Raw genomic sequence first — 12785 nt, forward strand, 5'->3', positions numbered from 1 at the left:
GCTAACAGGCCGTGACGAGCGCCAGCGGCGCGATGAGTGGAGGGGCAAAAAAGGAGCGCGTCAAGCAGCGGGGAAGGCCGTGATGGGGGAACGACTCGCAAACTCTAAAAGCACTCTATGGCGTGTGACGGAACTTGTAGCCCTTCTGCGTTGCTGGCTGGTGTTTACCGGGCTCGACTAGAGCAGCATAGTCAGGGTCGCTCTCGATCAGGTCAAAGTGCTTGAGCTGATACGTCGTGCCCTCGGCCTCGCGTTGCTTGCGCAACGCCCGCTGTTCGTTCTCGATACGCGACTTGTCCTTGGATGCCATGTCATAGTTGCTCGAGCGGATGCCATCAGCGACAGTCTTCCACAGGCGGCGGCTCTCGTACTCGCCCATCTCTTCGAGCGGCTTGACGGTGATTTCCTGTCGGGGATGCGCATCCGCATTCCAAAATACGGAGCCAGGGGCCTCGAGAGTGCTCTTAGTGATAGTGCTCTCTCCTGCCCAAATACCAGAGGCTTCGAAGAAGGGCTGCGAGGGCGCCGACGACTTCGAAATTGAGGTTTGGAACGAGTGCGCCTTGCCGGTGAAGTAGCCGCGGCCGCTGTAGTGAATCTTGGCCAGCATGCCTGTGGAAGAGTGGATGTACGAGTCGCCGGTCAGCTCAATGTACGGCGAACCATACCACAGGCCGTCGATCGAGAGGGTCGGCAGTGAGATGAGATAGGTCTCGACACTACCGTCCGAGCGCTTGGCACGCAGAATAGCGTGGCCGACCTGCACAACAGTAATCGCATGACCGTTGAACGATGTCTTCTGACCACTGTGGCCCTCGATCGAGACGCCCAGCTTTTCATTCTCAAGGTAGTAAGCCGTCACCGGCGGGTGGTGCGACACCTGCTCCGAAGTGAGGCGCAACTCGCCATCGCCGGTCGTGTCGGGCCAGTGGCCATAGAACACCTCACCCAGCACGGGGTTGAGCGGCTTCTTCTCAGAGCCCATGGATGTATTGCGCGCGGTGTACTGGCCCTTGAGCGTCGCAATGAACCAGCGCACCACAGCAACCATGCGCTCTTCGGGCGATGCGGCCTCCTGGATAGGCCTCAACGTATCCGGATGCTCGCCCCAGCTGCGGTCAGGACTTCGCGACGTACTAGGAGGGATACTCGGTCAGCGAGACGGGCGATAGGATAAACGATGGGGCCGTCATCTTGCTTAGATCGCCGGAGAAACTCGCAATTGACTTGATAAACTGGTGTTAATACTTCAACATACGCTCAGCCAGCCATGGCGGTGTTCCTGCGGCAACGCCTCGCCGTTCTCTTTGCCACTCATTAGGATGACAACCGGGGTGGAATGCGTGGCAAGATCCGCGAGGCAGCGGGACACCACCTGCGTTAGTCAGGCTGAGTAACAGGGTTTTTTTCTCCCCCGGCAGCCGCAAGGCCACCTCAGCAGCGCGCGCCATGGTGCGGTCGTATGAGCGCCATGAGCCGACGGCGGCCTACGCCCTCGTATGCTCGAATGCAGCCAATGCTCTGCTCGATGAGGACGGAAAAACAGCCTTTCTTCCAGCGCTCGAGGATGTACTTGTTTGGGACATGAAGCGCGGCGAGCAGGTACGTACATTATGGGCTCACGCCAGTGCGGCATGTGGCATCAGATCGGCTATCGCGAAGGCGTCACGGCCATCGCGCGTACGCCATCTCGAGCAGGAGCACGCTTTGCTGTCGGATATGCGGATGGATCAATTCGCCTGTGGGATCCAGCCACTAGCTCCGTACTGCTCACGTTCCACGGTCACCAGCGGGCCATTACGCAGCTGGCGTTTGACGCGCAGGGCATGCTGCTCGTCAGTGGCAGCCAAGATAACTGCATTATTGTGTGGGATACAGTGGCCGAGTCTGGCCTGTACAAGCTCAAGGGTCACAGTGATATGATCACGGGCTTAGTTTTCATTCCTTACTCTGACGATCATGCTCACTATCTGGCCTCTACTGCGAAGGATGGCCTTTTAAAACTCTGGGATCTAAAGATCCAGCACTGTGTGGAGACGGCTGTGTCGGGTGACGATCAGCTATGGAGCCTGGCCGCCCGTTCCGATATGAACGACGATCCGCTGTTGGTAACGGGCGGCTCGCAAGGCCATGTGCGTCTGTGGACCGCCGATACGGAGGTGCTACGCGGCGGCCTCCATAACAAAGAACCATCGGCGCCTTTCCTCGTCTCGCATGGAATGCTTGAGCTGCCCTCGAGCCACCGTGTGGCCCAGCTGGCTTGGTATGGTTCCTTTGTCGCGGCAGCAGCCGGGGACCGCGCCGTGCATGTCTACCGCCTTCGCACAGCGGAAGAAGCCCACAAGAAGCAGCAGCGCCGCCTGAAGCGTGCGCGTGAAAAGGGTGTCGAGGCGGCCGCGGAGACGGAGCTTATATCATGGCTCATGCGCCTCGAGCCGTACGTGGTGGTGCGTCCCACAATTGGACGCGTACGCAGCTTTGCGTTTCCGCAGGGTGAGGCATTTCGTACCGACGCGCCTGTGCCGCTGCTGTGCGCTCTAACGGCCAATTCGGCGGAAGTCCACACGATTCCGCCGCCGCCACGCAGCAAGTCGGAAAAGCAGGGTGCCCTGGAGGCACAGGTTTCGCATGTGCTGGAGCTTCCGGGACACCGCAGTGATGTGCGGGCGGTGGCCCTGTCGGGAGACGATGCGCTTCTGGCGTCCGTGTGTGGTAGCGGGCAGCTCAAGATATGGAATGTGCGAACGGGCCGTTGTGTGCGGACGTTGCCTGTCTCTGCTTTTGCGCTGTGTGTGACGTGGCTACCGGGTGACCGCTATGTGTTGGTGGGCTGCAAGGACGGTACGCTTCACAGCTTTGATATTCCGGCCGGCCTGGCACTGGAGACGCTCGAGGCGCATGCGGGTCCGGTCTGGAGCGTGGATATCCACCCGAATGGGCTCAGCGCTGTGACGGGCAGTGCAGACAAGGAAGTCAAGTTTTGGGACTTTGAGATGGTCCAGAGCGAATCCGAGTCGCAGCTCTCGCTGGTGCATGTGCGCACACTGAAGCTGACCGACGATGTCCTTTGCACGCGATTTTCGCCTGACGGTCGTATGCTTGCCGTGTCGCTCTTGGACAACACGGTGAAGATTTTCTACGCCGACTCGCTCAAGTTCTTCCTGAGTCTGTACGGGCACAAGCTACCTGTATTGTCGCTTGACATTTCGGGCGACTCGAAGCTGTGTGTGACGTGCAGTGCTGATAAAAATGTTAAGATCTGGGGTCTGGACTTCGGCGACTGTCACCGCAGTCTCTTCGCTCATGACGACTCGATTATGCAGGTGGCCTTTGAGCATGGACTCCAGGGAGGCGGTTTGATGGGCGGCAAGGAGGGTGCCTCGCACCGGTTCTGGACCGTCGGCAAGGATGCCAAGGTCAAGTACTGGGATGGTGACCGCTTTGTGCATGTGCAGACAATGGAGGGACACCATGGTGAAGTGTGGGCGCTTGCTACCGGGCACCACGGGCGCCTGGTCGTGACGGCAGGCTCGGATCGGAGCATCCGCGTTTGGGAGAAAACGGACGAGCCACTGTTTCTTGAAGAGGAGCGCGAAAAAGAGCTCGAGAAGATGTACGAGAGTGCTGCCCCCACACAGGCAGAGGTGTATGATACCCAGGCAGAAGCAGAGGCCGTGTCTAAGCCCACGACAGAGTCGCTCATGGTTGGTGAGCGAGTGATGGAAGCGCTCGAGACCGCAGACGCCGACTTGGAGCAGCGCGCACAAGCCCAGCGTACCGGCCAGGACCCCAACAGCATACCCATACACCCACTCATCCAGGCGGCCTTTGGTGAGATGGATGAGCCCGATACGCACAAGTATGTGCTGCGGGTCCTGGAGAAGATCCCACCCACTCATTTGGAGGACGCGTTACTCGTGCTGCCGTTCGACCGCGTCGTGAGTCTCTTCCGCTATATCGATGTGTGGGTGACCAAAGAGTGGAATGTGTCGCTGGCCGCTCGTATCCTATTTTTCCTGATGCGCACACACCACACGCAGATTGTGGCCAACCGCGTGATGCGAACCACGCTGGTGCATTTGCGCTCCCATGTCAAGGACGTACTGGGCAAGCAAAAAACACAGATCGGCTTCAACTTGGCGGCTCTGCGGTACTTACAGCAGCAGCACATTGCGCGCCGCACAACCGAGCTGTTTGATAAGCCAGAAGTGAGCCTCGATGAGCTCGACGAAGCTTCTGTGCGCCAGCGCATTGAGGAGCAGGCCAAGCGCAAGCGCAAGTTGGTAGTGCGGTAACTAGATACATGACGGCGCCGGCCGTGCGCCAGCATCTACCTCGGCAAAGGACGCCACAAATCGCGACACGGAGATGTAGCCATGATGGATAGCCCACACGTCCGTTCCAGGCTCTGGGTCAGCAGGGCACATCGCCCGCGCCAGGTTGGGGCGGAAGGCTAGGTAGGGACCGGGAGAATCGTCTCCCTCACTCTCATCAGGATGCACGCCCAGTGGCTCAATGCGAAGGGGAACATCGGGCATAGATGGCAGAGGGTATAGTTGGACATGCTGACTTGCCCACACCTTCGTCCAATGCACTTCTGGACGCTGGAGCGACTCGCAAATAGGCACATTTATAGAATAGGCCTGCACTTGTGCATCATGATCCCACGAATCCCACAACTTTGAGCAAAGTTTTGCACTGTAACGGCAAGCTACGCTTGCGTAGTCAGCAAACTGTTCCTTCGTGAGGGGCGGCGCCTCGCGCCGGTCTAGTGTGGGCGGCGATTTCTTAAAATGACAAAAACTGATGGCGATAGAACGCACTCCACTCAATGAGCCAGCTAAAGCACCTCCGAGAGTGCCGGAGGAGAGTGAGAACGCAGTACCGGTGTTGCGCCCAAAGTTCGGTCCCGACAGAACAAGGTCGGTAGGATGGTCAGTCTGAAAGAGAGCGTCACCGGTGAAGAGCCCCACATTGGTACACGTCGACGGTGTGCCATCCACTAACACCCACTCCCCAATTTCACCACGCTCCGTGCAGACGGGTCGCCTCTCAAGACTCCAACATTTATGGGTTTCTGGGTGCAAGCCCTGAAAGTTATCTCGAATAGGATAATAACTGCGTCAGACCACATTTACATACTACCAGTATCGCACATGCGTTTGGGATACACTGTAATTGGTGCCACTCCATGACTTCTCTGTCGGTCAAAGCGGATGCACGTACGGGAACTTGGTAGGACGACGCGCACCTGCCACCCCATGTCCAATAGATACTGATACAGCTCCAAAACATAGGGAGATGACTACTGTTAGAGATATGTACGAACGTCGGAGGGAGGTCCATCATCGTTCACAAGCAGCACATGCGGTGTGTGCATTGCCATGATGGAGGGTCCGATAACGCAACGTGGCTCGCACGAGCCTAGTTCGCGTGGCTCGCGAATTACACGCGGCTTTGTCTGCCGCCCGAGGCTGGCCCTAATTTGACCCGGCCGAAATGACGTTTTCCGCCATCAACTTCAGCCGACGCACACACTACAAAGCTGGAATCAAGAGACAGGTCGCATTTTTAGTATGGATGCACAGCTAGACCAAAAGAGGAGTACATAAAAGGACCTGGTGGATCCCTGGTCCAGATGCACGAGGAGAGGGGATCCTCGTGCTACATCCGCACATTCATGGACCACTTTTGGATATCCCAAGTCTATCGCAACGCTTAAGCGTGCTTCGACTTGGCCGAGCGAAGACGACGGATGTAGAACTCGAGCTCCTGGCCCTCGAGGATGTAGCCATCCGCACGGCCGGACTGACCAGGACGGCTCGAAATCACGGCGTAGAGGCGACCGGCAGCAAACTGCTGCTCAACAAGGAGGTCCAGCTTGGCATCCTTGCGGCGCTCAACCAGCTTGCGCTCAACGTGGTTGCTCTTCTTCACCTCCTCGGTGGGCTGAGCACCAGCAGCACGACGCTTGGTCACGGGCTGGCCGTAGTGCTTCTCGTACGCCATGCGGAAGGGAGTAGCGTCAATCTGGATAACAGCACCCTTCACGAGTGTGTTCGTACGCACAAGCTCGTTGTTCGAGGCGTTGTAAACGACACCCAGGATACGAGACTTGGCGGTAATGTGCTCCGAACCCCAGGCAAAGTTGCCGCTGTCGAGACGGAGAGCACGCGACTTGATGTTGCCGCCGCGAACGCGCACATCGTGGATGCGCTTAGGACCAAGACGGGTGTTGGCAGCCTGGCGACCGAGCTCAAACTGACGCTTCTTGCGGTAGAAGCTGGGGCGAGCACCGGTGGCCGACCGCTTGTGACGCGAGTCCCGAGTAATACCCATATTGAGTCTGCGCTATGTTAGTCTTCTGTTCAGGATACACAAAAAGCCCTGTCACACTGGCCTTATGCTTGACGTGCGTAACCAGAGTGACGGAGCCTTCAGCTTTACTCACCTTGACGACGAGTGTTCGAGGGTAGGGCTTGAGCCGCAGCGGAAGACAGATCCTTCCATAGCCAAGCGGTGATTACACGTGATATACTGTAATTGATCACGTGAGGTACAAGAGGGTGGAGGGCACCTGCATGGGCCACGTCGCCGTAGATCCCCACAGCATTCACACATATGCCAACATAAGCATTTACATCATTCATACAGAGCTACAAGCAAGCTAGAGGATACGACGTGCTTCCCAAGGACGTAAACATGGCATCAGTTTTTTCCTTAGGCAACGGAACATCCACATCAACATAGTCATATATAGGAAACAAAGGAGCATTCAGGTCCGGCGTCGAAAGGTTGTCCATTGTAGGTACAACAGGAGCATCCCACTCGAAATCGCTCGGAGAGTTGGATGATTTGGTATCAGAGTCGCCCTCCCAGTCTTGTAAAGGGGAATAGGCCGACATCAGAAGGCTGAGGTCGGGGGCTGCTGTCTCGTCGATCAGGTCACAGGTTGAATTCGAGAATACTTGCTCAACACCATGGCCAGCCGGTTTTGCGGGATTTTGAATCGGAGCCGCAACATCGGTGTCTTTTCCGTTCCAGTGAAAAGGCGTGTCTTCGGGGGGGATCGCAGATCTGAGTATATTTGCGGAAGACAGTAAAGCATCGGATGAAATCCTGCTGATGGACGGAGAGCCCTGTTCAACGATGTCGTCAAAGTCAAGGCTGCTGCCATTGGACGCTCCAAGCGTCGACACGGCCGGTGAACAGCGCTCGTCGGCAGACTCGGGCTCGTTCCCGCAGAATGCACCCGCTGCTGGGCTAACACGATGTCCAAGGGCTTCGAGCTAGTCGCCTTCACTGCAGGAAGGCGAGTGCAAGGGTCCGAGTGAACTGCCGTCGAATGCACATTCGCCACCAGGGTCGACGCAGCGGCCGGCGCTGCACTTGTTTGCGCAAAATTGAGCAAGGACTCGTACGTCTTATCAGCAGCAAAATCATCCTTCTGCTGTTGCATACCAACCACAAATGCATCAGTTTTCTGAGATTCCGAACCAAGACCATCTTCTTTCACTTTCAAAAGCATAGACACGACAGATTCGAGCCGATGAACCTTTGCATTTAAATCATTGATTTTCCCTTCCAACTCCATGCGTTTGACCGTAGCTAGTTTTTCGCGTTGTTCACTGACTTGCTTCTCGGACCGCAATACGGCTACGTCATGCTCAAGTTGGTCGATATATGCCTTCTTCTTTTCGCGCGATACTTGAGCTGATTTCCGATTCCGTTGCTGGCGAGCTAGTCTACGCGCCAGTTTCTCTTCCTCTGACGATCTAGAGCTCTTGTAAGAATGAGCAGAAATTAAATCATCGTCCGCTGAACGTTTCAAAACCGGTGGCGGCGATGGTGAGGCGGATATTGTGCTAGAGCTCGGTGATCCATGACACCCGGACTCGGCACGCACAAGTAACATTGGATCGATAGCTGAAACACTTGCAACCGACATTTTTGAGGTCTCTCTCTGATCACAGCTAGTATCCGCAGTCACTTGCGCAGAAGCCGAGCCGAGCCGACCCTCGTTATATAGGCGGAAAGCACCACGGTCAATGTGGCGACGCTGACGTGGAAGCCATTCATGGAGCACGTGGGGCCACGTGTCTTCCCACCCCACAAATTGAATGCACAATGAGACAGCTTGCATCAGCAGATCGCGAAGCCGAACGCTTTGAATCACCGCATGTTCCGTGGAATGGGCAACAGGCGCAAGCAGGCCAGGTCCAAGCTCGTTGTTACTGAGGATGATGATGCATTCAATGCGGAAAATGAGAAATATACGGATGTCAGCACCAAGCGATCAGAGAGCGAAGTAAGTACATCAGAGGAATCGGATGAAGAGGACAGTGAGGAAGATGATGAAGAAGATGATGACGACGACGACGACGACGACGACGAAGACGATGACGACGAAGATGATGATGATGATGATGATGATGATGAAATTGAGGAAGACGAGGAGGAAGGGGAAGACGAGGAAGACGAAGAGGATGAAGATGAGGAAGACGAAGAGTCTGGCAGCGGAACTAAGCTGGATGATAAGGACGATGCATCGAGCGCAGATACGATGAGGGAAAACCAAGAATCCAATATATCTGAACTTTCATCTGCATCTATACGGGAGTCTCGTTCTGAACCTACAGAGCAGGACAATGCCCCTTTGGATGTAGACACAGCGAAAGCTATTTTGTCCAATGCGCCTCGTCCTGATCCAATCTCACCATCAGTGGGTGCTGCTTCTATGATTGAACCAGAACAAATTATTGAAAATCCTTTTGCAGAACCTAAAAAACACGATCGATCCGACCCCCGTGTAACGGAAAAGGCCAATAAAGCGTCAACTCTCGATGCATATACAGAAAAGCATAAAGCCGCTTCCGAGAAAGCAGAAAGGATCAATGATACCGAATATGACCTTATATTAGCGCGCATGGTGGCGCAGAATCGCAAACTGAATCAGGATCCCAAAGCGATGCGGCGCTCTGCTTTGGGAATTGGCAAGCTGCGGAAGAGCTTCGAGCGACTGCAGATCCGCAATCAGCCCCGAAGCGAAGCTGAAGCTGATGGTATGGGAACTGGGAGCAGGGATTTCGGACTGAATTTGGATGGTCAGAATGAAAGAAAGTCTTTGAATATGGAAGAAAATGCAAACCAGATCGACTGGGAATTCTGGGGTGGTCTGATTAAAGGTATGTTGAGGACTACTGATAGCAGACTACGCCAATATTCTTGCCACGAGTCCAATAGAGCTGACCAAGGCAATCTACACCGGTATACCGGCTGTACTCCGTGGTATGATGTGGCAGCTTCTGAGCAGCAGCAAAGATGAAGAACTCGAAACGCAGTATGCAAAATATCTATCACTTTCATGCCCTCATGAGTCGTTGATCCGACGTGATTTGAGTCGCACTTTCCCTTCACAAGATTTTTTTAAAGATGCTAAAGGAGTGGGACAGGAGAGCCTCTATAATGTGGTGAAAGCCTACTCTCTATATGACCCTGAATGTGGCTACTGTCAGGGAATGCAGTTTGTGGTGGGCCCACTGTTACTGAATATGCCGGATGAAGAAGCATTCAGTACATTTGTGCGGTTGATGCAAAATTACGATCTGCGTGGTCACTTTATTCCCAATATGCCAGCCCTGCAGCTCCGATTATATCAATTTGACAGGCTCCTAGAGGACATGCTTCCTGTCCTGTATAACCATTTCCTGCGCCGAGGGATCCGGAGCAGCATGTATGCAAGCCAATGGTTTATGACACTGTTTTCATACCGATTCCCGCTGGAGATTGTATATCGTATTTTGGACTCTATCTTTGCGGAAGGTATCGATGCAATGTTCAGATTCGCCATCGCCTTCCTGGAGAAGAACGAGGAAAAGCTGCTCTCGCTTGACTTTGAGCGCTGCCTTGACTTCCTCAAGATTAATTTGATTGACGCGTATCGTACTGAAAGTGGCACGGAGCCCATGTTCCGTACCGGAGAGCTCGTTCGAGACGCATTTCGTGTAAAAATTCCACAATATATGCTCGAATCTTATGCCAATGACTTTTATGAGCAGGCCAAGGCCGTCAATGATCGACAGATTGAAATGGAGGCACTGCGCACGGTGAACCGCAACTTGCGCATAAAGGTGCAGGCATTGGAGGATCAGCTCAACCAGCTCAATACCGAGCATGTGAATCTAATCAAGCGTGTCGTTATGGAAAAACTATCACAAGAGGAAATGGCAGAGGAGCTCGTGCGTTACAAAGTCATGTATGCCGAGGCCGTGCTCCAAAATGAGATCTCGTGACACGCGAGAGTATAGACGTACCTAGAAGTTGCGTAAACCGAGCCATGCAGTAGTCCCAGATTTAGTCAGCACCCCAGCCCCAGAGCGAAGCGTGACGCCAGGTGTTCGTGTGTTCAAGCACGCATCGTCATGGACGCAAGCAAAGCCAGGGTATTGTACTCGGGCTGGGTCCTGAAGAAGAAGAAAAAGAGAATGCAAGGTAAGTCTTGTCTAAGGATCTTACAATGAGGCTATGCCAAACGCTGGCTCATCATCTTTGAAGATGGCGTGTTGTCATACTCGATGGACCCAGAGAGCAGCTCCCGGGGAGCTATCGCCGTACCTCACGCCAGTGTCAGCTCAGATGTTCGTCATGGTAAGATACTACTGCGTTGAACTTACTCCCAGGTACAATTCATGTTGACAGTGGTGCCAATGTTTTCCGTATGTACTTTAAGAAGTCCGCTAACCTGCCTAGATTTGAAGATGCTCAAAGAGAGTGACTTTATTGTTTGGCGTGCTGAGCTTCGCAAGTTCTTGCATCAATGGGTAGGTGAAGGCACTGCTCCCGCCAATATGACAAATGCTTCGGAGGGCTCTCCAGCAAGTGGAACATCTCTTGTCCTTATGGACCATGCAGATGGCTTGTTGGAATCATCTATTCAATCTCTCTCGCAACTCAATGCATCTCAAAGCTCTTTGGACATCAAGAACGTGATTGTTGCTCTTAAGCAGCTTCAGGAACAGCACGGACTTATCCGTCAGCAACTCGTACGTCGTCCCCGTGAGAGTCTGTCGCGTTCAGGAACGCCAGCCAATGCTGGTTTCCTTTCCCCACCTTCGCCTGGACGTGATCATCTGATGGCAGCAGGCATGTCTCTCCGAAATTCGAATGGATCGGTTTCACCGTCCTTCATGGACGATGGCGACCATGTGTTTTATGATGCCGATGACATGATGAATGGTGTGGAATTTGAGATGCGTGGCGAAGACGAAGAGCAAGTGGATATTGTGTACGATGACGACGACGATGATGATGACTATGACGATGGAAGGATTGTGGATGCAGTAGACGATTCACCCGTCAACACCGTGGTGCCCTCGCAGCGTTCAATTGTGTATCGCACAGAGCTTCCCGCACCAGTAACAGGGGAAGAGTTGTCCCTCTTCTCTATACTAAAGAAAAATGTGGGCAAGGATTTGTCCACCATTTCATTCCCTGTGACATTCAACTGTCCACTATCCCTGCTACAGGCTGCGGCGGAAGAATACGAATATGCACCCAACCTGCTAGAACGTGCCGCGCAGTCTTCGGATAGCGTAGAGCGTATGTTGCTGGTCGGTGCATTTTCTGTGAGCGGCTATGCTTCCACGGCGCATCGCACAACGCGCAAGCCCTTTAATCCTCTTCTTGGAGAAACGTTTGAGTGTGTGCGAGCGGATCGAGACATGCATTTTATTGCCGAAAAAGTTGTCCACCGCCCACCGGTGGTGGCTTCGTACTGTTTCGGCAAAGGCTGGAAGGTCTCTTCCGCCATTTCGGTGAAGAACAAGTTCTGGGGCAAGTCGCTGGAGTTCATCGCTGAAGGCGCCCAAATTGTGGAGCTTGATTCAGGGGACAAATACAGCATTTCCAAGCCGAGCTCGTTCATGCGGAATTTGCTAGCTGGAAATAAATATCTTGAGCACGTTGGTGAAATGGTAATTACGAATTTGCGCACCGATGAGCGCCTCGTCATTCAGTTCAAGGAGGGCACCTTGTTCGGTGGACCCGCCAACCGGAACCATATTGAAGGTACGATGTATGACCGGAATAATGGTGTTATGGGTACCATTAAGGGCAAATGGGATGAGCAGGTGGCGCGTGTGATGGGCAAAGACCACCTGCAGGTGCTATGGGAAGTGGATCCCTTGCCCCCGAACCCCGCTCGCTACTATGGCTTCACGCGATTCGCCATCTCTCTTAATGAGATCACTGAGGATATTAAGGATGTTTTACCACCCACCGACACTCGTCTACGCCCTGACCAACGGGCCCTTGAACAGGGTGATGCTGACCGAGCTGAGGAGCTAAAATTGGTTTTGGAGAATGAACAACGTGAGCGCCGCAAGCAGCTGGAAGAGTCGGGGCAGGAGTATGAGCCTCAGTGGTTCCATCCAGGCTCAGACGGTCTTGATTGGGTGTATGGATCATCGGATGGACGGGAATACTTCCGAGAGCGCACGAGCGTGGAAAGGGGACATGCCACTTGGAACGTGAGAGGGGCGAGCATTTTCCAACACTAAGGTCGTAGGGTCTCCTATTTTATGCATAAAATCAGCCTTTACTTCCAGATACGGCCGGTTAGCACAATTGGTAGTGTGTCTGACTACGATGGGTTAGCCCAGTTATCAGGAGGTTGCGGGTTCGAGCCCCGTGCTGGTCAACCTTTTTTGACCCCATCAGATAGGTCAATTTGCCCTAAATTGCCCTCTTTTTTCTTTCCTGGCATGTATCGATGAAATAGACTACAA

General features: G+C 54.0%; 7 protein-coding genes across 7 annotated transcripts; 3 read left to right on the forward strand and 4 right to left on the reverse strand.

Moving 5' to 3' along the window:
• Positions 1 to 115: 115 nt before the first annotated feature.
• MSY001_0754 (uncharacterized protein) lies at positions 116 to 1318 on the reverse strand (the record flags this gene model as incomplete). Its single annotated transcript, XM_018885836.1, has 3 exons — positions 116 to 1112; positions 1138 to 1235; positions 1259 to 1318. The coding sequence occupies 3 exons, from the start codon at positions 1316 to 1318 to the stop codon at positions 116 to 118; spliced, it is 1155 nt and encodes a 384-aa protein (XP_018739370.1).
• A 131-nt stretch (positions 1319 to 1449) lies between these two features.
• MSY001_0755 (uncharacterized protein) lies at positions 1450 to 4295 on the forward strand (the record flags this gene model as incomplete). The annotated part of the gene is made up of 2 exons (XM_018885837.1): positions 1450 to 1602; positions 1629 to 4295. The coding sequence occupies 2 exons, from the start codon at positions 1450 to 1452 to the stop codon at positions 4293 to 4295; spliced, it is 2820 nt and encodes a 939-aa protein (XP_018739371.1).
• Positions 4296 to 5193, reverse strand: MSY001_0756 (uncharacterized protein; the record flags this gene model as incomplete). Its single annotated transcript, XM_018885839.1, has 2 exons — positions 4296 to 5090; positions 5143 to 5193. The coding sequence occupies 2 exons, from the start codon at positions 5191 to 5193 to the stop codon at positions 4296 to 4298; spliced, it is 846 nt and encodes a 281-aa protein (XP_018739372.1).
• A 525-nt stretch (positions 5194 to 5718) lies between these two features.
• MSY001_0757 (uncharacterized protein) lies at positions 5719 to 6339 on the reverse strand (the record flags this gene model as incomplete). The annotated part of the gene is made up of 1 exon (XM_018885840.1): positions 5719 to 6339. The coding sequence occupies one exon, from the start codon at positions 6337 to 6339 to the stop codon at positions 5719 to 5721; it is 621 nt and encodes a 206-aa protein (XP_018739373.1).
• A 317-nt stretch (positions 6340 to 6656) lies between these two features.
• MSY001_0758 (uncharacterized protein) lies at positions 6657 to 8079 on the reverse strand (the record flags this gene model as incomplete). Its single annotated transcript, XM_018885841.1, has 3 exons — positions 6657 to 7289; positions 7361 to 7783; positions 8017 to 8079. The coding sequence occupies 3 exons, from the start codon at positions 8077 to 8079 to the stop codon at positions 6657 to 6659; spliced, it is 1119 nt and encodes a 372-aa protein (XP_018739374.1).
• Positions 8080 to 8179: 100 nt separating this feature from the next.
• Positions 8180 to 10292, forward strand: MSY001_0759 (uncharacterized protein; the record flags this gene model as incomplete). The annotated part of the gene is made up of 2 exons (XM_018885842.1): positions 8180 to 9185; positions 9208 to 10292. 2 exons carry the CDS (start codon positions 8180 to 8182, stop codon positions 10290 to 10292), a joined length of 2091 nt encoding a protein of 696 aa, XP_018739375.1.
• Positions 10293 to 11186: 894 nt separating this feature from the next.
• Positions 11187 to 12557, forward strand: MSY001_0760 (uncharacterized protein; the record flags this gene model as incomplete). Its single annotated transcript, XM_018885843.1, has 1 exon — positions 11187 to 12557. One exon carries the CDS (start codon positions 11187 to 11189, stop codon positions 12555 to 12557), a length of 1371 nt encoding a protein of 456 aa, XP_018739376.1.
• Between the last annotated feature and the right edge of the window lie 228 nt (positions 12558 to 12785).

The sequence above is a fragment of the Malassezia sympodialis genome, genomic scaffold (assembly GCF_000349305.1).
Source record: "Malassezia sympodialis ATCC 42132 genomic scaffold, msy_sf_3, whole genome shotgun sequence".
Classification (NCBI taxonomy): Eukaryota; Fungi; Basidiomycota; class Malasseziomycetes; order Malasseziales; family Malasseziaceae; genus Malassezia; species Malassezia sympodialis.